At 35.0% G+C, this 27,673-nt stretch overlaps 1 protein-coding gene across 1 annotated transcript in view; it reads left to right on the forward strand.

Moving 5' to 3' along the window:
• The window catches only part of ADAMTS12 (ADAM metallopeptidase with thrombospondin type 1 motif 12), a 482,021-nt gene that overhangs the window by 434,985 nt on the left and 19,363 nt on the right, over positions 1-27,673 (forward strand). Inside the window, 3 exon segments of the mRNA XM_051969545.1 lie at positions 9,214-9,387; positions 18,849-18,992; positions 23,726-23,879. Coding sequence (XP_051825505.1) covers positions 9,214-9,387; positions 18,849-18,992; positions 23,726-23,879 — 472 coding nt within the window.

The following is a 27,673-nucleotide window of genomic DNA, read 5'->3' on the forward strand; positions in this document are numbered from 1 at the left end:
TTCACAAGAAAATAAAATATATACATTACAAAAAAGCCTGCCTTCCTTCCTTTCAGGAAAAAAAGAGTCTCAACTAAGGTGATCATTGTGAATTGAGAGAAAAGAACATTTTGTTCTGAAGTTAGAAAGAACAAGATATAGCAGTTGATTGGATATATGGAGTGAGAGATGGCATTATGATACTATGTGAACTGAATAACAGGAAAGATGGCAGTGTCCTCAATAATAATAATAAGGAAGTTTCAAAAAAGTTAACTGTTTAGAAGGAAAGATAATAAGTTCTTTTTTGGACATTTTGAGTTTGAGATACTTGAGAGATGAGGGCATCCAATTTGAGATAGATGTCTGAAAGATAGTTGGTAATGCTTAAAAGAGACACAAGAACCAGATATATAGGCCTGGGAATCAAAGGCAGGGAAGTAAGAAGTGGCCTCATGGAAAATGATAATATTACCTAAGTGAAAGAAAAGGGGGAAAAAAAGAAAAGAGAGTTTAGTAAATAGTCTCAAGGGACACTAATGGTTTGTGAACATGGATAAAGAACTATTAAAGGAGTCTCAGAGAGAGAGCTTAGAGAATTAAGAGAAAGACTAGTCATGAAAACCTTGGAGAATATAGATGAAAAAGTGATTAATAGTTTGAATTGCTGCATAAAAGTTGAGAAGAGGAAGGACTGCGAAAAAAGTATTAAATCTGGCAATTAAGAGAACACTGGTAACTTTGAGGAGAGCAGTTTCAGTTGAATAATGACACTAGAAGCAGATTATAGAGGGTCAAGTAGATATGTAGACGGGAGCAACTGAAGGTGATGATGGTTTTCTCAAGGAGCTTTTTTTCTCATAAGAAGAGGAAAGATATAGGACTATAGTTAGCAGGGATGATGGGACTAATGGAAGGTTGTTTTTTTAAAAGAATAGGCAAGACATGATCATTTGGAGATACTGCTCCTTTTAAAGGGATCAGTCAGAATTAAGAACAGATTACTTTTGTTAGTAGTAGAAAGTTGTTCAATTCTAACTATTTGCAAGATCTAATACTGTCTCCTTTTCTAAGACCCATTGTTCTTAATAATTCTGATCTCACGACTTGATCAGAATTAGGAAATAAAGGATACATTGGGATCTAATTTGGTGTGATCATCCCTGTGCATAAACATAGTATGAGGCAAAGAATACAAAAGTTGCAATAAAAGACCAAAACTTCTGATAAACTGGTTGAATCAGATAAACAGGGAGCTTGTCAATACTGTCTGTGCCCTGGCTCCTAATCTGGGACTGACCATACTAGAATGAGTCTGCATTCTAAAATGTATTTTCTCACTCATCAGAGCCTTTTGGACTTTAAAGATATAGAGGAATTCAATTTCTCAAACCAGGCCAGTCTTTGTTTTATAATCATTTAGAACTTTATTTTAACCATGTCTCCCTTTTCCTCTCTCTAGCCCCATTTCTAGAGATTGACATGATAATTCACAGATGTCAGTCACCTGAGATGATGGGGTATATGTAGGGAGGATGGTGGAGGTGGAAAGGACAGGCATACTTAGATGTCAGCAATGATGGAAAAGTACCTAATATTATAGGAAGCAGATAAGGAATAGAGAATATCTGGAGAAAGGAGATCTGCTCTTTGATTTATGAGCAGGATTCTTATTGAGAAAGAATTTCGTGTTGCAAGAAAATGACTGGCAATTAGATAAACAGATACTTACCACCTCTGTCTCACTAGGTACAACCATAGACAGAAATATAGACCTTTCTCCTATCTTGGTATTCATTTTCCCAAGGGAGATATAATTTTCTGACATCTGGATGAAGGGGGAAATGGAATGTCTAGAAAAATTTGAAAGGAAGTGAAATTTGTCTTTGGCATCTCATTTTCTCCCTTTTAATACATTTCTATCACTTGATCCTTCTACTATTCAGAGACCTGGTACCATCATCTTGCCTTTTGTATATCCAAAATCTCCACAATGATATTTGACTTTCCTTCCTATTTATAGAGATGCATGTGCAAAGATTTCTTCCCTCTTCCTTATGAATAAAAGTTTTCATTTTCTCAGAGAATTGATGCTAGGTATCCTAGATCTTAGCAAATGTTAATATTTCATGATAGTTTTGTGGAAAAGAGAGAGATGTGGGCCAGTTAATTGTACAATTTTGTGGATTCAGAAATGGTGAATGGATGTACACAAAAAGTAATTAATGATCTTATATCCATTATTAGAAGGTGGAAAATCCCAGAAATCCACTCTGAGTTCTATGCTATTTAATTTTTTAAATGACTTGAATAAAGATAGATAATACATTTTCAAATTTGTAGATAAAGATGAGAAAGCCAAAGCTGGGAAGAATAGTTAACATATTGAAGAAGAGAGTCAAGATCTTAAACAACTAGAGCATTTAGCTGAATCTAATCATTTGAAATATAATAGGAATAAATATAATATCTTACATGTGGGTTCAAAAATTTGCTTTATAAATTTCACATGGAAAAATCATGGCAGATGACAGTTTGAAAAAAGATTTTTTAAAAGCAAACAGTAAGCTTAATGTGAACTAACAATTTAATATGGCAATCAAAGATGCTAATATAACCTTAGATAGTGTTCAGAGATGCCCAGTGTTCACACATAGGGAATGGATAGGCTCTCTATACTCTTCTCTGTCCATACAATGTTTGGTGTGTTATGTTTAATTCTGGGCTTTCTATTTTAGGAAAGGCATTGGAAAGAGAGAAAGAATAAAAAAGACAGTGTCAACCCCAACCAAGTAGTTGCCTTGCCTATTGTTAGTGTTCAATTCATTTTAGTCATGTCCAACTCTTCATAAGCCCATTTGGGGTTTTATTGGAAAAGATACTAGGGAGGTTTACAATTTCCTTCCCCAGCTCATTTTACAGATAAGGAAACTGAGGCCAACAGAGTTAAATGACTTGTCCAGAGTCACAAAGCTACTAAATATCTGAGACTGGATTTAAACTTGGGTATTTCTAAAACCAAATCTAGTGTTCTATCTACTACATCACCTAGCTTTCCTTGCTTGTTCACTGATGGATAAATTAAAATGGTAAGGAGTCTTGAGTTCATGCCTTTTAAGGATCAATGTAAGGACTGAGGCAAACTTAAATACAATATCTGTCTTTAGTTATCTGAGTATTGTTACCATTGAAGAGGGATCAGATTCATGTTTTTTCATTCTTGGAAGGAAGAGTTAAGGCTAATTGGTGCAAGTTCCAAAGTTGCACAAATGTTTCATTTAAGAAAGCTTCCTAACATCTATGGCTAACTAAAAATAAAATTAGTTTCCTACAGAAGTATGAGTTTCAGCCCTCTCTGGATAATTTGTAGAAAGGCTGAATAGGTCAGGTATAATGTAGGAAGGTATAATATAGAGGGAGAATTCTTATTCTGGTAGTTTTTTGGAACAGTTGACCTTTGATTTCTTCCATTTTATGTTAGAAGGAAAGAAATTTGGTTACATAAATTATGATTTTTAAAAATGACCTTTTCATTTACTTGTCATGAAGACTTAACTTTTAAAGGAATATGCTCGCTAACCCAAATTAATTTTTAATTTGTGAAACCTGTCAAATAGCAAAACTTATAATTTCAATGAACATCAAAGATATTTGGGACCCAGGCACAGAAGCTGGTAGATTGAATATCTAATATCCCTATTTATGGACCCTATATCATTTTGCAGAAGTTCTTATTCTGAGAAGAGATCATTAAGCTTCACCAGAATTCATCAAACAAGTTCACAGCATAAACAAAAATGGTTAAGAATCCCCTGCTTTAAAGGGTATTCTGAATGGGTACTTACCATGCTTATCTTCTCTTTCCCCTCTTCCCATGGGTAATTAGTAACATTCATGTTACTAATCTTTTGTTGGTTCTCCCTGTTCTTCTATTCTTCCTAGATTGGTCTTTGCCTAACTATAAGCTATGTTTATATATAGCAAAACTGTTTCTGACTAAATAGAGGAAAAATTGAAAACTTTGGTTCTATTCAAGGTAGGACAAACCTGACTAAGAGTTTTGACTCAAGAGTTCCATTGATACCTGCTTTACTGAGATATCCCAAGGACACTAATTAAACTCTATTCATTTGTGCTCAGTTGCATTCTCATTCTTTCTCTTTCTCTGTCTGTCTCTCTATCGCTGGCTCTCTGTCTTTTTCTGTCTCTGTGTGTCTCTGTCTCTCTCTCTCTTACACACACACACACACACACACACACACACACACACACACACACCCTCCCAATAAACTTGCATAATTTAGCAAAAAAAAAAAAAAACCTACAGTGTTCATATCCAAAAATATATGTTTTTTCCTGGATTTTAAATTCATCACCTTTCTAGCAGAAGGTGGGTCATGTGATTCATCTTTAGCCCACTAAATTCATGGCTTATCATTATATTAATCAGAATTCTAAAGTCTTTTGAAATTATTCTTCTCTATAATATTGTTTTCATTATATAAGTTGTTCTCTTACTTCTGTTCTCCTATTCAACACATATTATTTATTCCTCTACCATTTCCTGCAATAGGAAACTTTTCCTCAATACCAAAGCATCATTGGATACTTAAAACAAAAGTTTGAGAACCATTGATTGAGAATTGAGAAGGAAAGAGTAGGGATAGTGACTAAATAATATAATCTAAATGTACTTAGAGTAATGACCATTATGACCATTTGTCATTCACAATATTATTGACTTTGGATCTCAAATGAGATAGACAGCTGTCAGGACTGATTTTTATCCTGCCATACTGCCCTCCCCCTTTGCCTTATCTTAGTATATGACTTTAAGTTTTTAAGACTAGTGTTTCTGTGTGACAATGAGGTAGAAATATAATAATAAGCTAAACATCTTTTCTGGCTATTAGTATAGATTTAATGTCTTGGGCACTTTTTTAACTCTAAGAAATCAGCTTGAATACAGAAAAAGCCTAGAGTATGCAAACCTAGGGCAAATGCTTACCATGATTTTGAGCCATTCATTGTTAATGAATTTAACCTGGGAACACATTGAAATGATTTCATAGATCATAAAAACGCCAGGAAGAGAGAATCGTGATTTCATTTCAGTCTCACCACTGGCTCCAGCCAGCCAGTGGCATTTGTCATTTTAACTTGATTTGGTTTGGAAATTGTTTCATTTGAGTAACTGCACTGCAGTAGCTGGAAAATTATTGGGCCTGGTCAGTAACAATGATTACATCGTCAACCTTTTTCATTAGTCCAATCCCTGCCCTCTGTCTGATTCATGTCCCCTTTCATTAGGAAATGCATAGATTTTATTTTTAAAAAGGCACTTATTTGAGCACTGTGGAGATGAACTTAGGCAATTGGCATTCAGTACACAAAGGCAAAACAGTATTAGGAGTGGAGTGATTTAATATGTCATCACTTCCCTCTTACTAACTCAATCTTAGAGCTTTTGAGAATGTAATAGAGTAAAATAACCAGGGAGCATCTTAGTCAATTGCTTTATTTAGTATATTAATATTTCATTTCTTTGTAAATAAACATATTCTTTCACCAAAAAAGGCTATTTTTAAAAATAAATTTATGAAGAGACCCTGGCAACAAGTAGAAAAAGCCAGAAGACCCCTTAATCTATAAAAGTCTTGAAAATTTATTAAAAATAAGAGTTCTCACTTTTTTTTTTGCACTATTATATTTGCCTGGAGTCTGTTAATGGGAGACAAATGACTGCTTTATGTGGAAGTTATTACTATACTTCCTCATTTGTTTTGATGCTAATTTTAAATTGGCAGTTTTCTTCTAGAGGTGCTCATTGCAATACAGGAAAATAGGAGTCTTATAGTGTGTTTTTTGAGCTATTGGACTGAAGATGATCTTTCTTTCCTTTTTTTCCCCATGAGAAAACAAACACACTTTATAGAAGGTGAGAAATAGCCATCTGTCCCATGCCTACTTTTTCACTGTCTTCCCTAGTTATATGTTAAGAGGTTGTTGTTGTTGTTTGTCCTTCTTTCTCCAAGAAGACCATAACATCAGGGAGGTGAAGCCTTGTCATTCGAGTGAATTGGATTTAAATGAGGGAGCCTGTGCAAGGTCATCTACCTCACTTTCCCCTCCAGAACCATCTGGATCCAGTGGGCAGATATAGATCAAGAAGACTGGTCTTGAAAGCTAGAATACTTATGGAGTATTTCTCCAGTACATCAGAGAAAGAAGGGAAGTGAAATATTTCAGTATCACTTCTTAGGAGTTTGAAGAGTTTGAAGAGATCTTAAAGACTGTCTAATCCAACCCAGTCTGTTCCCCATTTTACAGAGGTTAAATGACTAGCCCAAGTTCAGCCAGGTAAGATGCAGAATTGCTGGAATTTGGATCTCCATTTTTCTGACTACAGATCCAATATTCTTTCCATTGAACCTATTCAGTGACCAAAGGAAGAAGAAATCTTTTGGTGAAATGACAGAGTACCAGTTCTCTCTCCCTTATGGGCCATAGATTTCTCCCACAACATATCATCTACTATGAATTTTAATCTTTTTTAGAGAAAAGAACACAGAACCAAAATGATAAAGTATTAATATGATAGTAGCCAGGGGCATGCCCTTGGTAAGAGTACATCTTCCTTGATTAAAAAGTGTAGTGACCCAATTATCATTGATAGGGGGCATGAAGGATATGAATTAGCAGCTACTGTTCAATGTATGAAAGATATCTGAGTTGCCTTTGGATGACTGAAGACTTTTGCAAGCTGAGAGAGCTACGATTTCTAGAAGATTTTGAAAGTCTAGGTAGTTTAGAGGTCAAATCCAAATACCATTGTTCAAAAAGGCACCATAGGTCTAGGAAAGCAGATGGATAACATTCAAAGTCAAGGAGAGATAGCATAGAATAGAAAGAACATTGAAATTGTAATCAGAAGAACAGGATTTAAGTCCTGGTTCTGGTTCCCATTTGCTTTATGTCTTTAGGCAAATGTCTGAATTCTCAGTTTTTCTCTTCTATAAGATGAGGTTATTGTATTTAATCACTTCCAAAGTGCTCTGGACTCTAAAATTTTACAAATTTCACACTAAAGAATCAATAAGACTATCATTAGCAAATAATCACCAAATGTTGATTCTAGGACAAAGGCTATTTGCCCTGTCCTGTATTGTTTTACCTTCTGAGTGTGGATAGTCTTGGACCCACAAGTGTAGGTGTTTAGCAGAAGGTGGTCATAGATCTTTTAAATATTAAAACCAGAGAAAGATAAATGGGCACATGAATCCTTTCTTTGGTTATAATAGGGATAATATTGGTAAGATGATCTCTTCTGTGTTCAATCTATGTAAGATTATGGTAATGATACAGAGGGAGGGGAGGAATAAGCATTTATATAGCTTTGTGCCATACTCTATCAGGTCTGTTTTTAACACAAAGCAGGAATGAAGTACTTTTTTGTTTGTTTGTTTGTTTGCTGAGGCAATTGGAGTTAAACGACTTGCCCAGGATCACAGAGCTAGGAAGTGTTAAGTGTCTGAAATCAGATTTCAACTCAGATCCTCCTGACTTCAGAGCTGGTACTCTGTCCATTGCACCACCTAGCTGCCCCAAAGAATGAGATCTTTTGAGGTAGGGGAGTGGTCCCTGGGAAGGTTGAGATAGGGTGGGGGGAAGCCATTCAGAAGAGAGAGTTTTAAAAAAAGTCTTCATGGCTATAGATAAGATGGAGTGATCTGCCTCCCTTCCCTAAAGGAAATGAAAGGGGGAATTGCAGGTTGATATGATGCAGGTGTTCATGTCTCAGAGTAGAAATGGTGTGGTCCAGTTTCCTGAAAATGGTTACTTGGACTCTAATGAAATAAAGAAAAAATAAGGATTTCAAAACTTATTTTAAGTTATCTTAAGATGAAGAAGAAAAGAAAATGTATATTATTTTATTATTGATAATTGTTAACCTCCATAATAATGAGTAGAAATTAAATTTCACATATAAAATACTTAACTGAACTTGAGGTGACTATTGATGTGTACATACCAATGCTAAAAAGAATTAGGGCAGGAAGGTCAGCAGGGAAAGTCATTTTGTAACAAAGTCAAAAGTAGACCAAAACCTTAAATTTATGGAGACTTCCATTTGCTTTGTTTCAAGTTCACTTTCAGTTTCATGGCTGGCCCCATATGATAGGCAGATAGCATAAAAATTTGACACATTTTCTGGGTATGCATATTGTCTATATTAGGAGATAAAAAGTGTTGCTCTAATTTGGAACTATGTTCAAAAAGTTATCAAACTATGTATACTCTTTGATCCAGCAGTGTTTCTACAGGGCCTGTATCCCAAAGAGATCTTAAAGGAGGGAAAGGGACTCATGTGTGCAAAAATGTTTGTGGCAGCCCTCTTTGTAGTGGCAAGAAACTAGAAACTGAGTGGATACCCATCAATTGGAGAATGATGGAATAAATTATGGTATATGAATGTTATGAATATTATTGTTCTGTAAGAAATGACCAACAAGATGAGTTTAGGGAAGCCTGGAGAGACATACATGAATTGATTCTAAATGAAATGAGCAGAACCAGGAGATCATTATACACAGCAACAACACTACTATACAATGATCCATTCTGATAGACGTGGCTCTCTTCAACAATAAGATGATTCAAACCAATTCCAATTATTCAGTAAAGAAGAGAATCAGCTGCACCCAGAGAGAGACCTATGGGAAATGAGTGTGGACCACAACATAGCATTTCCACTTTTTCTGTTGTTGTATGCTTGCATTTTACTTTGCTTCTCGTTTTTTCTTGTGTGGCATGATAATTGTATAAATATGTATACACATGTTGGATTTAATATATTTCTACCATGTTTAACATATACTGGACTATTTCCCATCTAGGGGAGAGCATGAGGGAAGGAGGAAGAAAATTGGAATGCAGTATTTTGCAAGGGCTAATGTTGAAGAATTGTCTATGTATATGTTTTGAAAAATAAAAAGCTTTAATAAAAAAAATGTTGCTCTGATCTCTCTTTGTGTTCCTTTCATAGGGACTAAAATAATTTTATTTAAGACTAAGTTACTCTTTCTTCCTAAAAGTAAACATTATTTAACTATGAGCAAGGAGGAGCTGTCCAACAGCCTCATGAATAGCTTGCTGTTTGAGAAAATACCGCCCATGAAACAAGTGGGCTGAGACTATCCAGCACTTATTCTCTTTGCTCTTGCTTCCCTCCAGTGCTCCCGAAATTGTGGTGGAGGCATCAAAGTCCGGGAGGTTCGATGTGTGAATAGCCATGACCACCGAAACCTGAGGCCATTTCATTGTCAATTACTTGAAAATAAGCCCCAGTTGAGCACCACTTGTAACATGGAGCCCTGCCTAGAGTGGAAGACAGAGCCCTGGAGCCAGGTACAGTGGTCGACCACAGCCTGTTAGAAACTGCAGGGAGATGTTAATAGCCCTGTTGGAACTTCAAATTCAAGAAAGACATATAGCTAGACTTTGGATCATAGCTATAGACTATAAGGGACTTTGGAGGATACCTAGTCCAGCCCACTTCCTAATTTTACAAGTGTAGAAACTGGGGCTTGGGTAGGTTAAATAATTTGTCCTATTTCTCACTGAGTGGTAGGTGGAAATTGAACCCAGATTCACTGACTCCAGTAGTCATAGTACACTATATCCCTTATGATAACATGTTCTTTATGGGAAAAGTTCAAATGGATCTGAATTTACATGCGAGCTTAGAATGAGTATGCAACAGCATTTACTTGTTGTTATGGACAAGAGGATTGACTGCTTGATTAGGGCAAATGTGTTTTGGTTACCATACTAGGCACTAGGGTACACATGTTCACTTGTTGCAGTCTTGCCTGACTTTTAATGACTCCATTCAGAAGTCTTGGCAAAGGTATTGGAATGGTTAGCCATTTCTGTCTGCAGGTCATTTTACAGATGAGGAAATTGAAACAAGCTGGATGAAATTACTTGCCTCAGCGTCACACAGCTAGTAGGTGTCTGAGGCCATATTTGAACTTTAAAAGTTGAGTTTTCCTGACTCCAAGCTCACATTCTGTATACTAGGGCACCACTTAGCTGCCCAAGGTAAGCATCTAATCATGAAAAAGCTGTTTTCCTTAAGGAGCTTATGTTCTAAAAATGGCAGACACCAGTGGCCAGAGTAAGGAGCTTTGATCTAGTCAATGACAGGAATTGTAAGTGGAACCAAAGGGCAGGAGGATGTCATTACCCTTCCAGTAGCAAGGGCAGTATTGATTTGAATATTGTTCCCAGGTCAAGAAATAAAAAGGAGGGGAGAATGATAAGAAATGTATATGCCCAGCATCAGAACATTGACAAGATACCTACACTGTGTTCTAGAGTTAGTTAGATAAAGCGGATTGAGGTGAGATTTTACTCAACCACCAATTAAGATGTTTGAAATTTGAAACTTGAGGGCCACGGCCATGAGAAGACTGGAATTGGGGAAATTCTATTTCTAATAATCCAGTGGAATAACCACAAAGGAATAGTACATAGAAAAAAAGCCAGTAAGAAAAATAAGAGAACAAGATATCCATTGAAAAGTCATATCGGAAGAACCAAAATAAGTCTATAATGCTGTTTGTGCCTTGATTCAGATTTGTTTTCTTATTCAATTGCAGAATTCCAGGGTTCTCCCAAATCACTTTATCTGCCAAACATCTACAGCCTTCACCCTTTCCTCTTCCCCCTCCTTGTAGGGAGCTATCATGGATCATATCACATGCTTCATTCATATTGTCCTTGTAAGGACAATTGATATTTGTGCTAAATGCTTTGTTTTGATTTTCATTCTGGCTAAGTGCATCATGGATTATTGTCCTTTAAAAATGATTGCAACCACTTTGCTAATAATGATCAAGGCATGATTTGGTCCTTGTTCTCTTTACTTAAGAAGCATCCTTAGTGACAGAACTATTGTGCTCTGTAGCTAGGTGTGATGATCTCTTCTAAATATTCTAGGTTTCTGGGTTATTTAGTGGCTTTTTCTTTTTTGGAGGGCTTAATTATCCTTGTGGTCAAAATGATCTTCCCACTAAATCATCATTTTGATTAAACTCAAATGGCTCTCTATCATTTCCATGATCAAATATAAAATATTCTGTTTGGTGTTCAAAATTTTTCATAACCTGACCTTCTCCTCAGCCTTTCCAATATTTTTATACCTCACTCTGCTTCCCCCCCACACCCAGTATTCTGAAGTTCAGTGCCCGTGGTCTTTTGGCTCTTTGTCACACAAGATAATCCATTTCCTGACTTCTTCACTATTTCCCATGCCTAGAATTCTCTCCTGACTTCCTTCAAGTCCCAACTAAAATCCCATCTGGTAAAAAAACAAAAACACAAAAGCACACACACAAAAAAACCCTTTCCTGATCCTCCCTAATGATTATGTCTTCTCTTTGTTAATTACTTCCAATTTATCCTGTAAATAGCTTATTTGTAGGTTGTTTGCCTATTGTCTCTCTCTTTAGATTGTGCACTCCTTGAGAGCAAGGATCCTGTTCTTACCATGTTTTATATTGCCAGCATTTAGTATAATGCCTCATCATAGTAGATATATAATAAATGGTCCTTGACTTACTGACTATACTATTTATCTCATAGCGTTATTGTGAGACACAAAAACATAAGCAAAACATTTTATAACTCAAAGTATTTTATAAATAGCATTGTATAAATAAGAATAACTGTTAGCTATTCCTATATTGCTAGCAGCCTTATTCATTCATCCATATAGCCATATGATCATAGGCCCATTTCCTTTTCTGATCATAACTTTCCTTGGTAATATTTTTAGATTATCTCTTTTAAGCTTTCTTGGATCCACCATACATCTTATTTCACTATACATCTTATTCCATTGAGTCACATGAAATTTTTGTTCTTTCGATTGTACTGTATTATGATTCAAAATCAGAAAATACTTCCAGGTCACATGAGTAACAAGATGACAGACTAGACATTTTCTTTGATCCCTATGACCTTTCAGACCTTTCCAGGACAGAAGTTATACACTAAAGATGCAGCAACTTCTGCTGTCTCCATGTTCTAGAACACACAGAATCATTGTCCCCTCCCTCCCAAAAACAAAGTTAAAAAAAATTCCTCATCTCCCACACTAGTGGCAGCAAGACTGGATTAAGAGGCCCAGGACATGTCACATCAAAATTAATTCTGCATCTCAGCCTTCCCCTCCCTCTTTCCAAAGATGTGGAAAGTGTTGAAATCTCAATCCTACGCTGTGGAGGTCTGCTTGGGCTTCACAACTTGGCTATAGCTACTCAAAAGCAAAAATCTGCCAGGGGCTGAAACCTGGAAACACCAATGCAGCAAAGCTCTGAACTAGTGATGCGGGCAAAAACAGATTCTGAACTGCTGGTGCTGACCCAGAGAACTGAGGAACAGGAGTGAAACAGGTAGACAGAATGGTATCCTATGTATGTGGGGAGCTGTCCAGCACCCTGCAAACCTGAGAGAAAGAGGCCAGTTTTGATTACCCACCCAAAGTCACTTGAAACAGAAACTTAGGTTGGTGAAACATGAATCACCCAATGTGGCAGGAAGCCTAGATACTTTGAGATTCAACCCACAAACAATTTATAATCAGAGAAGAGGGAGTTTGGAAGTGAGTGATAAGATAAACGAGGAGGGAAAAGACTAAAAAGTACCAAAGATTCAGGAAGAAAAATCAAAGACTTTGAATATAAATTGATAAATCAAGAAGAAAAACAGTAACAATAGGAAATATGGCTTCCACATTTAGTCAATTAATTCAGGAATCTATAAATCAATATTGCAAAACAAAGGAAAATGATCCAGCACTTAATGACAAATAGAAGCCTGTGGAGTTTGAGAAGATTATGGAAAAAAACATTTTGAAAAGCAATTTGGAATTATGCAAATAAAGTAACTAAAATGTCCATACTCTTTGAACCAGAGATTCTATTACTGAGTTTATTCTCCAAGGAAACCATTAATAAGAAAAAAAAAGTCCTCATATATTTCAAAATATTTGTAATAGCATTTTTTATGATTGATAAGACTTAGAAAAAAATAAATGTCTATCAGTTGGAGAATGTCTAAACAAATTGTGATAACATGAATGTAACGGAATATTACTGTGCTCTAAGAAATGATAATAGTGTTGAATACCTAGAAGCATGAAAAGATCTATATGAATTGATATTGTGAAGTAAGCAAAGTCAAATAAAACATATTTATGTATATATTATATATATGTGTGTGTGTGTGTGTGTCTGTGTGGATACACACAGTAACTGTAAAATGTAAATAAAAAGAATAAGTACACACAAAAAAATCAGAAATAAAAGTAACAATATTACAAAGATCAACTGGGACTCAAATGAAGACATATGTGCAGGCATCTATAACCTACCCCTTCATGGAGGTAGAAGAGCCATAGGTATTATACATTGCATATATTTTCCAATTTTTTCAAAGTAATGCTGACTTTTTTTCCTCTCCAAAAATTATTATCTGTAATAAAAGATGATTTACTAGGAGGGAGAAGAAATGATGATGAAAGAAACAAAAAATAAAAATAAAATTATATAGCAACAATTAAGGGATTTTGGTATCAGGGAGCAGTTTCAGATCAGTGCAATCCATTCTACTCTTTTCATTCTTTCTTGGGATCAATTCATTGTCCTTTTGCAATTCCTATTCTAGAAATATATACATATAGGCTAATGATTGATTGCTCAAACGATCAAAAGGCATTTTTAAAGCATCTATTATATTCTAGGCACTCAGCTAAGTACTAGTAATACAAAGGCAAAGTGAGACAGTCTCTATCCTCAAAGAACACATATTCTATTGGAGATTAAAAACTGAGAAGATTTAACATGATTGCAGATAAATAAATGCAGTCTATATATCAACTAAGTAGATAGTCATTGGGGGAAAGCTAAGAACTACGAGAATCAGGAAAGTTTTTTTTTTTTTTAAAACAGAAAATGGCATATAAGCTGACACTTGAAGGAATCTAGAAGTTCTAAGTGGTAGAGATAAGTTAGGAGAGTAACCCATTCAATGAGATGGAATTTCATTACACAGATGCAGACTAGCCATTAAATAATAGATATTTTCCCACCATTTGATTTTTCCTGTGTGCATTGCTAAGCTTTCATTGAGGAGGCCCTATACATATATCAAGCAATCATTAAAATGTCACCCACAAGCTCACAATTTAGAACTGAAGAATTTGGAGTCCTTGATCTAGGTCAACAGCACATGTCATCACTTGGCAGAACCATTCTTCTTTTGAATTTCTTTGCTTTCCTCAGAGAAAGCTGCTTCTCAGCTACCTTCAGGATGCTGAAGAATAATTAAAATTTTTTAAAGCAAAACATAATTTTAAGTCTGGGATTTGTAAACCTTCCCAGAGTTGCACCCTTGGCTGAATCTTTAGGTAGAATTACTTTTTGAATGAAAAGAAGTTCCCTTAACCCAGGTGACTGCCAAGCTATTCAGATATACTCTGTGGGTTTTGAGAAGTCATCTCCATCTGTTTATGTCGCCTTCTCGTAGTTTTTCTCCTCTGGTTTCTTTATCTTCTGATTTTCCTTCTGTCTGTAGCATTTAAGTGTCAGCTTCTTATTCCCTGTCTTCTTAGTCTCCCCTACCTTAAAAAGATCTTCTTTATATAGAGTGACTTATGTCTATTTTAGATTCAGAAACCCTAAATCCTCATTTCTGTTAAATGTAGCACAAATAGTCAATGTGCAGTTGTCCAATTGTTCCCAAACAGCTATTTGATTCAGTTTCCCAACAATAACTTAAGATTTAAAGAGTCATAAAAAGCCACATGTAAATTAGCTTCTGGGAAACATGCACAGAAGCCATTTTTGCTATTGTTTCTGGGGGAGGGGAATTGCTTTTCTTTCAAGTTCTTTCTGAATTATATCTTCTCAAGCTGTTTTTCACACAAATATTCACTCTTCTATAGAAATTGCCATGAAAGAGAGTTTTTAAGATTATATTTTTCTCTAATCTACTTTTTTAAAAAAATCAGCAAATAATAAATATAGCAGAATTTTCAACTAATCATATAAAGATAGGATCTCTCTAGCAAATGTATTGTGAGAACCAAAATATTCTCTTCTTATCTTTTCAACAAGCATCTTCCAATACATGTATGAATTTTTCTTAGGAAGAGTTTTATAGAAATAGAAAGTAGGCATTTTGGTCAGTAGTTTGTTTTTGTTTTTTTTTTTTTTTTTTGAGATTTTTAATAGCTTTTTATTTACAAGATATATGCATGGGTAATTTTTCAGCATTGACAGTTGCAAAACCTTTTGTTCCAATTTTTCCCCTCCTTCCTCCCACCCTCTCCCCCAGCTGGCAAGTAGACCAATATGTGTTAAATAGGTTAAAGTATATGTTAAATGCAATATATGTATACATGTCCAAACAGTTATTTTGCTGCACAAGGAGAATCGGACTTTGAAATAGTGTACGATTAACCTGTGAAGGAAATAAAATGTAGGCAGACAAAAATAGAGGGTTTGGGAATTCTATGTAGTGATTCATAGTCATCTCCCAGAGTTCTTTCCCTGACTATAGCTGGTTCAGTTCATTACTGCTCTATTGGAACTTATTTGGTTCATCTCATTGTTGAAGAGAGCCACGTCCATCAGAATTGATCATCATATAGTATTGTTGTTGAAGTATATAATGATCTCCTGGCCCTGCTCATTTCACTCAGTATGAGTTCATGTAAGTCTCTCCAGGCCTTTCTGAAATCATCCTTATGGTCATTTCTTACAGAACAATAATATTCCATAACATTCATATACCACAATTTATTCAGCCATTCTCCAATTGATGGGCATCCACTCAGTTTCCAGTTTCTGGTCACTACAAAGAGGGCTGCCACAAACATTCTTGCACATACAGGTCCCTTTCCCTTCTTTAGTGTCTCTTTGGGGTATAAGCCCAGTAGTAACACTGCTGGATCAAAGGGTATGCACAGTTTGATAACTTTTTGAGCATAGTTCCAAATTGCTTTCCAGAATGGCTGGATGTGTTCACAATTCCAACAATGTATCAGTGTCCAGTTTTCCCACATCCACTCCAATATTCTGCATTATCTTTCCCTGTCATTCTAGCCAATCTGACAGCTGTGTAGTAGTATCTCAGAGTTGTCTTAATTTGCATTTCTCTGATTAATAATGACTTGGAGCATCTTTTCACATGGTTAGAAATAGTTTCAATTTCTTCGTCTGAGAATTGTCTGTTCATATCCTTTGTTGGTCAGTAGTTACTGATGTCTTCTTGATCATCTATTGGGGGCAATAATATCATGTATGATCTTTCCCCTTCTTTCTGGAACTTCCTTTCTTTCAGGGATCCTGGAAATGGATTCTTTAGTGCTTTCAAAATATTGAACACTGAATAATATGAATGAATAATAGTGAATATGTTTGAACCCTGAATAAAAAAATCATATCCACCCTCTCCCCTTCTTTGCCATTAGGACTGGAAATTGAGTTTTTAAAAACCCAGGAAAAACCTTGGAGATCTGATCTTGATCCTTGCTAGGCTAAGTCACCCTCCGTTTGAGTATTGTCCCTTACCTTGTTGTCTCCTGCCCTCAACCTTTTCCCCTATCTGGTCAGGATTAAGTTATGATCCTTTCCTAGAATTATGGCTTACCCACCCTTCCAGTGTCCTGCCTCTATTAACTTTCTTTGTTTCTCTTATAAGATTGTATACTCAGATTATGTATTCTGTGTGCAAACCCTCATTAACTAAAAGCTTATATAAATTCCCTGCCTCAGTTTATCTGTGCTGAATGCTTTGGACAAGAGTCCCATGAGGCCAGCTAGGCTAAACTCTTCATAGTAAAGATTAAAAACCAATCCCTATCTGCCTCAGTTTCTCTGGTATTACAAACGTTGTATCATCTCTCTCATGAATTCCTTGATGGCACTTAATATGGATCAGCTGCTCTTTTCAATTATATCATTTAAAACATTTCTCCATTTTCTCCTGTCAACAACAGGGATTATTTAACTTTTGTCAACGATGAAAAATACTGTAAAAATACTGAAAAAGATATTTAATTTTTGTTGCTTTTTTTGTTTTTTCTTTCCATTTTACCCATATATCCTTTTATGGATCCCATGATAAATTTTCAATAGATTCTCACCATTCATCTGGTTTGTGAAGTGATTTTGCTATTATTTCCCTTTCCTCCTTCATGCCATCCATTATCCTTTATAAGAATTTATAAATAATTTTATATTCTAAAAGAATAGTGCTCTTGGCTGTCATTTCTAATAGGGGAAGGAAATCATTGTTTTCCAGCTGGGAGAATTTTGAGGGTTTGGGGCCTTTTCTTTGTGATGATAATATCCTGAAGAAATATGATAATAAATACTATTGTTTTTTCCAGGTATAAAATAAGCTATTTCCAGGAAGAAAATAAAGCTAAATGAGTAAGAAATAGCCAGCTTCTCTCTAGAGAAAGTGTGGTACAGGATTTCAAAAATAATTGTTTAGTGGCTGCTTTTTGAGTTCTGAAATATTAATTTAGTATAATTTCCTTGTTGATGTAGTATTTTGCCTAAGTACATTATGATGATGTTACTAATAACTGTCTATTTTTCACTATTTTATACTTAATTGCTTTTGATAAATTCTCTGCTTTCTCCAGTGCCTCATTAAAATGAAATGAAGTATCTGATAATATTGTTTAAGTGAGCAAAAATCTCACATGAATTTTGTAGATTTATGCTTCAAAATCCCACTTGTTTTCTGAATTTATTTTATGAGAGCCAATATATCGGGACTACCTGAGTGTCTCTCAACTGTATTACCCATAACATGGACAAGTTTATTACTGAAACACTACCTAATGGAATATTTGTCACTTCCTACATAGGGCTGAGAGGAAAAGTAAATTTCATTATGGTAGAAGATGAAATACTGTGTTGCTGGCTTTTGGTTGGGTTGTCAGATCTGAATAAAGACACATTAATTTTAAATTTTGACTTCTTGCCATGCTTTGTTCAAATAATAAGTAGTATTTTGGGGGCTAAACACTCTTTTTTTTTTTTAACTTTCTGGTTTGTTGTTATCCCAATTAGAGTCATAACTAGCATGGTAAGAGCAATACTTTTTCTCAAGGCAATAATATCTAGCAGAAGGGATTGTGCTTTTTCCCTGAGAGGGTACTGTTTCTCTCCATGATTCTAACACTAACCAAATTTGGCATCTTTGTTCTCTGCTGACCCACACCAACACAAGGTAAAGCTATCCCTGAGTCACACCATGTTCCACACAGTCATCATGATATCCCTCTCAGAGGGTCCCACCTTCTTTCTTAACCCCATAGAGTAAGGTCAGATTATCTTATCTCGAAACAAGTTGCACTTAATGTGAGACCATCTCCTTCCCCCAAGAAAAAATGTTTTTCCCCCCAAGGTGAAAATATTCCTAGTTACAGCTGTCCCTAGATATATTGCTCCCATACTGTTGATTATTTATCTTTATCTTAGACTCTTTCTTCCCTGGCTTTTGAAATTTCTTTTCTCAACCATATTTTGATTTCTAGTTCACCATTGATACTCAGTGGCTATTAGTCACTATGAATGATTCAGTAAGGATACTTCCCCTAGTCAATTGCACAACATGTCATTTGGCACAAGTATCCCTAAGCTAAAAACAGTATAAATCTGAGCAGTACAACCCCACAGAATCATGTAAATGATTATGAAATTTAATTTCTATATCCCCAAAATTCTTTCCAAGAGACTTCCCTTCTAATTCTGTTCCATGTACTACTTTGTACTCTCTAGTGCTCCAAATCTTGTGGAGGTGGTATCCAAGAAAGGTTGGTTCATTGCCCAGAAGACCATTGTGATTGGCAGATGAGACCCAACTCCACTAGGCATTGTAACAGCCATTCTTGTTCCCATTGGGTAAAAGGGACATGGAATCTGGTAAGTTTGATTATGTTCTTTTTCTTCTTCCAACAGCTGCCTACATTTTTATTGTTGTTTATATCCAATCAACTGGTGAATAAGAATTTATTAAATATCTGTTATGGACCAGAGGCATAACAAAGAAAAAAATGAAATGTTCCCTATTACATTCTGCTGTAGGAGACAGCCTATATCTATATGAGTATTATCAAAATAAGAACAAAAACAAACACAATGAAGTTAGGAGAAAAAACACTAATGACAGGATAGAACAGGTAGAGAAGAAAAAAAAAAGCTTTGTGTAGGAGGTTCTGCTAGAGTTGAAGTCTGAAGGATGTCATCAACTCAGTAAGGAAGAAATGAGAAGAGAGAGCAATTCAGGTATGGCCAGAATAGAGTCACAGAAATTAAGAATGACACTCATGTGTGAGTGACATAGAAAAGGCCAATTTGACTGAATCAAAGAGCACAGAAAGAGGAGTAATATACGGAAATGTGAAAAATTGATTTGAGCCAGGTGGTTAAAAGCTTTAAAAGCCAAACAGAGGAGTTCATATTTTATTCTAGAAGCAACAGGGAATTTACTGGTAAGAAAGTGACATGATGAGAATCTTCACTTAAAGAAGATGCTTAAACCTATTGGATTACCTCACTATACCCTTATAACAGGCAAGGTACTTTTTAATTATTCTCATCTTATAAATGCAGAACTTAAGAAAGGTTAAGAGATTTGCCCAGTTGTACAACTATCAGTTGTAGGGCCAAGATTCAAGTCTAGGTCTTCTGACTTCAAATAGGGCAATCATCATTTCCTAAGTCACATTCTTTCTCTTTCCCTTTTATTCTACTTTCTTTTTCTTCCTGTTGATTCAGTCAAATTGGCCTTTTCTATGTCACTCACACATGGAGTGTCATTCTTAATTTCTGTCTCTATTATGGCCATACCTGAATTGCTCTCTCTTCTCATTTCTTCCTCACTGAGTTGATCACATCCTTCAGTAGTTCCTGTGGGAACATCTTTTGTCATGCAGCAATTCCCTAGCTTGCTTCTGTATTCTTCATGTTTCCCAGATCCATTTCATTAACATCCAATCAAAGCAATCAACAGGTCCATGATCCATCTCTAAGAGAGAGACTAGTAGAGACGACAAACTGTCACTCAGAGAAGATCCCAGATGATCTATTCATCTAAGAGCTACTGTTTTAGCTCTGTGGGCATTAAGCTTAGTCATTTTAGACTGAGTGGCCTCCTTAATGATCCAAAACAAAACATGTTATTTCCAACTGTGAATTTTTACACATTCTTTCTCCATGCCCAGAATTCTTTCTCTCCTTAACTCTGCCTCTTCCTTTACCTGGCTTCCTTTGGGTCCCAGCTAAAATTCCACCTTCTACAAGCAACCTTTCTTGGTCCTCCTAAATGTTAATACCTTCAGTCAAGAAGTTCAAATCTGGGCTCAGATACTTATGGTTGTATGATCCTGGTCAATTACTTAACCCTGTTTACTTCAGTTTCTTGAACTATAAAATGGTATCCACCTTGTATTTGATTCTCTGAGGATCAAATGAGATAATATTTGCAAAAGACACTTGGCAAAATGTCTGGTACAAGTATGAAATAAATGTTTATTCCCTTTTGCATTTTTGGAATTTAGTACATTGGTACATAATTTGGTACATAAATACTTTGCACAGTACCTGGCACATGATAGGTTAATAAATCTTTGTTAATCAAGTCACAGCTCATATTTCTATATGATTTTATAGTTTAAAAAACACAAGGAATTGAGTGCTTATAGAGAATGTTTTCCTTTAAACTTTAAAGAGAATTAAGGAAAAGAAAGGGTGATAAGAACTAGGGATCTTAGAAATCACCTAAATCCACACACATACATACACATATATGTGCATATGAGTGTGTGTGTGTGTGTGTGTATATATATATAAAATTTTGTTTTCACATCATATTTATTTCTGAAAATACCTACATACACCTAGGAAGATTCTCTTATAGTGAAATTTTAAAAAACCAATTCCTTCTTCATAGCACATTCAGAATACAACAGCAGTAACTCTAAATTTTTCAGTGAAGAAAGGGAATATTCTCATCTTTTCTCCAGGACTAAGCTTTTCCCACTATAAAAATTATTTAGAATTCAGGGTTTTAAAAATTGTTCTTTATATTTATATTGTTGTGTTTCCATACTTCTCTTCTTTATATTATTTTAAATTGTGTCATGTATGCTATTATATATCTATATGGTAATTTGTTCAACGACTCCTCAATCAGCGGCTATCATTGATTGGGTGTTGCTTCAGTCAAACCTCTTAAAGATCTTAGTTTTAAGCCTCCCACTTGCCGACAGGGCCATCTCCAGTCATCCTGATCTCTATCTCCAGATGGCTCTGGAGGAGAAAGTGAGGCAGGCACTTAGCACAGCTCACCTTCACTTAAATCCAATTTACTTGCATTTCATGGTATCAGTTCCCTGATGTCATGGTCATCTTTGATAAAGGAGAACAAAAAACGACAGCAAAAATTAATGATTACCCACTTAGTTTCCAAAGTTTTATTTTTTGTTGTTTCCTTTTTTGCTAATACATATGCACAGTTATGAATAATTTATGTATGAGGACCCTTCTTTGTGTCAAGAATTAAGTTAATACTACATAATAATACAGAGTTAAATAAGCCAACCTCATTTTATAAATGAAGAAACTGAGGCTTTGAACAGCTAAAGGATTTGTCTAAGCCTACATTAGTTACCAAACTGAAATCCAATACACTTTACACAATACCATGATGAAGGAAGGGAATGATGACCATTTAGTACACAATTACAGCAGAAACAGAATTTGTGCAATCAAATGGACCATAAAAATACTAAAATGTGTTTTTTTACTTTAAAACCTTAATTCTCATTATTGTTCCATAGAGTTGAAAAGAAAACCTTATTTAGACACTATTGCCTAGGCTCTTAAGAGTTGAAGATAAAGATCTTCGAGTTCCCTTGTTTTCAAGTCTAGTCTGTATCACTTAAATTCTTTTTCCTTGCTTAAGGGAGATAGATTCTGCAATTTTCACTTAGGCAAAGCTGCTGATGTTGATATATTAGTGGTAATAGTGGAAAAGAAATATAGAACTTTTCTGGCTTTTAGCACAGGCAGTGGAAAAGAATGTTTAGAAACACATTTATCTGAAGAAAAGCAATCTACTTCCTTCTCGCTAGTAGCCACAGGTTCTATGTTTTAGTCTGCTCTATTTCTGGTTGGATTATAGAATTTCTTCTATGAATTTGTTTTTATTATTGTAAATATAGTGTTTTTGTTTATTTACAGTTAAAGAAGCTCAAAGCACTTAGATAGCTGTAAAGGTGAAAAGTGTTAAATGTAGAAGAGGTAGAAAGATTCTATGTTTGCTTAAGCTTCTGTGGTTAATTAGGGAGGCTAGAATCTAGATCTCTAGTTCTTTTAAAGAAGGAATACAGGATATGTGGGCTCATGATTTCAAATCCTAGGGAATAAAAACTCCTTGGAGGCAAAAAAGCAAGAATAAAATCAATCAGCAGCTGTTCATTGAAGTTTCATCTGTGCTCTTACTCCTTCCATTTATACATTGAACTCCCTACACCTTATATATAATTTTAGTAATAGCTCACTTTTACATAGCATTTTAAGATTTACAAAGTGCTTACAGGACAAGCAATTCTGAAAGGATTAAGCAATATGCAGTAACCACTCATGATCCCAGCAAACAAACAATAAATTATCCCATCTATATCCTGATAGAGAGGCAGTGTGCTCAAAGTGCAAAATAAAACGTGTTTTTTTTTTTTTTTTTGAAATTTGGCCAATGCAGAAATTTGTTTTGCTTGGCTTTTCATGTTTGTAACATGGGTTTTCTTTTCTTTTTCTTTCTTTGTTTTCTAAAGCAAAGGAAGAAGTTGGAGAAAGAGTAAAAATTGATTTTTAACTGGAAAAAATTAAACTAAATAAAATGCTAAAATCAAGTGCTTTAGTGCAAAGGTCACAATATACAAAGCTTCTCTGGACATAGGCTCACAGAGCCTGAACCTGCTGGAAACTTTGAAAGTTCTGCCTTATATGGAATCATTATGGGGTATGGTTAATCATCCCTTAGTCAAGGAAAAATTTCCTTGACTATATTTCCTAAAGAAGACAATTAATTTAGCACTTGTTATTGCCCTTATTTTCTGTAACCATAATATTTATTTATTGCTTTCAAAAACTTATATTTCTAATTCAGTGATCTATCCCTTTATATTTATGGTAGAAAGTTAAATAAAAGTATAAATTCAAAGAAGATCTGAAACTTTGCTTAATGTGAAAGTCCAATCACTAGCAGAGGCATCCAGGTAGCCCTTAGAACACTGGATCTGAAGTAAGGAAAACTTGAGGTCAAATCCAGCCTCAGATGTTTATTAGTTTTGCGACTGGGCAAATCACTTAACCACAGTCTGCCTCAGTTTACTCATCTGTAAATTAAGAATAAAAATAGCACTTACCACTCAAGAGTTGTACAGATCAAATGAGATACTATTTGTAAAGTACTATATAAATACTCTTATTTTAGTGCTTCTACTTCATTAATTGTCAAAAATGATTCTGGTCCTTGCATCATTCCTTTCCTCAACAACCATAATCTCAATGTTTTACACATATTCTGGTCATCCTCTGTTAGATTGTTTCTTTCCCAGAATGCTGGCTAAGCTCTTTATTATTTCTTTTAGTGTACTGTTTCCTGTGGTGGTGGCATTCAGCAGAGAATGGTCCAGTGTATCAACTCAGAGAGCAATAAAACAGAAGACCCTAGCCTATGTGAAAGCACCCCCAAGCCTCTGGAATCACAGAAGTGCAATGAGCAAGAATGCAGGAAACACACAGGTAGGTTGATAGATTTACTGAACAATTTTGAAAATTTTTTCACAAATAACTAGTTCCATATGACTAGACTTGTGTGTGTGTGTGTGTGTGTGTGTGATACAGATATGTGTGTGAGATACATATATATGTGTGTATATGTGCACACATACCTGTATATGTATACACACGTGTATGTATACATGTATGTATATGTATGCACACACACATATTACTGTGATTGTTTTTATTCCCTATTTTTTGAGTATTATAAAACAAATTTATAAAAGACACAAAGGCCTTAAAAACTGGATATATTTGAATTTCCTTTCATTTAGATAAATAAAATTCAACTGTTACTCCTTGAGAGCCTTGCTTATAACTTCTTACTGTATTTAAATTATATTTTGTGTTATAGTTTATATGTATCATTCATTCAGTAGGAAATGTGTCAGAGCTATCAGTCTCTGAGTAGGTGGAAGCATATATTTTACAAACTCTGTAGATTCTATGTTTAACATTTTCTTCTTGAGATTTTGCAGGTTTGTTCCTTGCTTTTATTGAGGATTATACTTAATTACAATCATGTGCTAAAAAGTTGTCTTGGGGAAGAGACATATATAATTCCTAGTTAACTCTACCCAAGTATTCCTTCTCTTCCCAAAATGAGAGTTGGGGCAGTTTTCTAAGATCTCTGAGGCTATTCCATATGGCTTTATGTATTTGAATGTTCTGATCTCTAGATTCCAATTTACTACTGATCATTGTCTTTTCTATCTTTCTCTCTTCCTCTTATTTTTGATTGTGTGTGTGTATGTGTGTGTGTGTAAAGCCATTTTACTCTATATGACCCCTCTGCAGTTTTTTATACTGTTCTCCTAGATATTCTCTCCTTTTGCTTGCTTAATATCTCCCTCACTCTTCCTGTCTCTCTGTCTCTGTCTCTGTGTCTAAAATCTATTAAAGCTAAAACTGCTTTAAACTTAGCAACATCCTGTACAATGAACCAAATTAATAAGGTTTTTTTTTTTTTTAAATTTTTTCTACCCTGGAAGATAGGTGCTATTATTATCCCCATTTTACAATTGAAAAAACTTAAGTAAATAGAAGTTAAGGGATATGTTCAAAGTCACACAACTAAGACATTGAACTCAGTTCTTCTATCCCATGCACCACCTAGCGGCCTAGAAATTAATAAAAAAGATCTAGTGGAGCCAAAGATGTGGGGAAGTGGGGACTTATTGCAAGGAATGAGAATTTCTCTTATTTTGAAGAATTTCAAAGAAGGATATTGCATAGAGTTTCTTGGTAATCCATTCAAATCTTCCTTATTCTTCTAGATCTCTTTCAATTTGTTCTGTTTTTACCAAAGACAAGAGAATCCAGAATTGTTCCTATTCATTTTTTTAAACATATCATATATCGAGGGGCAGTTTGGTGGCATGGTGGATAGATAGGTGTGGGGCCTGGGGTCAAGAAGATTCATCTTTGTGAGTTCAAATTTGATCTCAGACACTTACTAGCTGTGTGAGTCTGGGCAAGTCACTCAACCTGTTTGCCTCAGTTTTCTCATCTGTGAAATGATCTGAAGAAGGAAATGGCTAATCATTCCACTCTCTTTCAAACTGAGTCACAAAGAGTTGCCATGATTGAAAAAACTGAATGACAATAGTCATATATTGATTTTTTTCTTTTACTTATTCATGGATAAAACAAGTTTCTCTCATTTGATTTGAAAAATTGGATTCATCGCCACAGCACTGCTGTTCTAAAATGGCTACATAAATGAAATTAAAACAAGACTTAGAAATAAATGAGATGGTATTATTACATCTACATAATTCTAAATACTCTAAAATTCTAAAAGCCATGTTAAATCTTAGAGAAACATTGACGGTGGTATTAACCAGCCCTTATGTTTTATAGATGAGGAAACTGAAGCTTGGGAAACTGGAGTATCTTGCCCAAAGTTTCACAGTTAACAAAGTTAATAGTAGAGGCAAAGCTCTGGGATATCTGTTCAAAATGAATATAGTGAAAAGAGCAGAAGACTGCACAGGAGATCTGAGCTTGAGCTTTGGCTTGGGTATTTCCTACTATTGAAAGGCAATCTTTGACAAATAACTATTTCTTTGTGTCTTATCTTCATATGCAAAATGGAAAAAAAATAATATGCTTACTTTCATTATTCAATCATATTGCTTTTAAGCAATAATCAGTTTTCACAAAAGAAAGGATAGAGAAATATCCCTTGGGCTCAAGGCTGAAAGCTAGGATTTAGAAGCTTCAACACAGGTCTAGAACACATTTCATTTATTAAGTTTATTAGTTACTAAAGTTTACTAAATATCATTTACTAAAGTAAGTTTACTAAAATATCAAGGATCTCATAAAATTTGGGAAGTTGAAAAAATGGAAATCTGAATGGAGTCTATTTCAGCCTATTCAAATTAATCTCTTCTTTTTAATGGTTCCTTCTCTTGATCTATCTTGCCCCAATCAAGTGCTACCATTCCCTTGTCTGAACCCTAAGGTTCATGTAAAGTCTTTATTTATGAAGATATACTACTCCTCTGTCATATTCCACAGTTATATCTGGATTTAGCCAGTTGAACACCACCCCCATCCCTTCCCCAAGCACACAGACACACAGAAAACTAGAATAGAAAGATCCTTACTTTTGTAAACATTCTCTACCCTATAAAAATTCTTACCCTAATTTGCACTTTTTAAATAAAAAATGCTCAACAAATGTTTGCTGAATTGAATAAAAATGTGTATATTTAATTATCCTTCCCTTCTCAAAACAAACAAAATTTGAACCAGTACAATTTGAGCTACAGATAGACTTTTTTTAATGCCACAAATACTATGAATTCAAGTCAAGGAATAATATCTAAATATCATCTCTGTGAGTTAGTAAGCTAACTGTGTGATCCTGGGGAAAGACTTTTCACCTCCCTTTGTTTCCATTTCATCTCCTTTAAAATGAGGTGATATGATCAGATGGCCTCTGAGGTCTTTTCCAAGACTAGACTTAGGGTTGTAAATACTAGATCATGCTGAGAGAGACCTTAGAGTTATTCTTGCCCAACATCATTTTACAGAATAAGGAACTGAGATCCTTATGGAATCTTGACCCAGGTTGCACAGGGAAGTTTCAACAATCAAGAGGTCAGGTCTCCTGACTCAAAATCCAGTATTTTTTCCATTAAATCACTTGGGAAATGCATTTTTGGCTGGAATGCTGATCAGGAAAACTGAAGCTTTAATAATTTTCTTTTTAAATTAAATCTTTGATCACACATTAAACTCCATCTGTTTTTATATTTTTAGAAGGGTTTACCAAATAGGAACATTTAGATTAATTCTCTTTCATTTAGAATGATGATCTAAATATAGATGATCCTTTTTTGCAAATTGGTCTTGGAGAGTTCAGATGCCTATTGTGTCATCATTATATGGTGACCTGTTATTGTTAATCTTCCAAGACTGGCAGTATTGTAGAGAAAACACTGTGTGTGGAATAGTACAATCAGTGGTGGAGCTTATTATGTTTGTTTCAGAGCTAGTAGAAAGGCCATTAGAGATCATCTAGATCAATCCTCTCATTTTACTGATTAATCAGTGAGCATTCACTAAGCATCTACTCTATATCAAGTATTAAGCTAAGCAAAAATTTTCCTGCTCTCGGGAGCTTAAATTTTAAAGGGTAAGACATAGATAGACAGATAGAGAGATAGATACATGCATACATACAAGACAAATACAAACCTTGAAGGAAAGGATCTAGAAGCTGGAAGGACCAGAAAGTGGTT

The sequence above is a fragment of the Antechinus flavipes genome, chromosome 1, assembly GCF_016432865.1.
Source record: "Antechinus flavipes isolate AdamAnt ecotype Samford, QLD, Australia chromosome 1, AdamAnt_v2, whole genome shotgun sequence".
NCBI classification, from domain to species: Eukaryota; Metazoa; Chordata; class Mammalia; order Dasyuromorphia; family Dasyuridae; genus Antechinus; species Antechinus flavipes.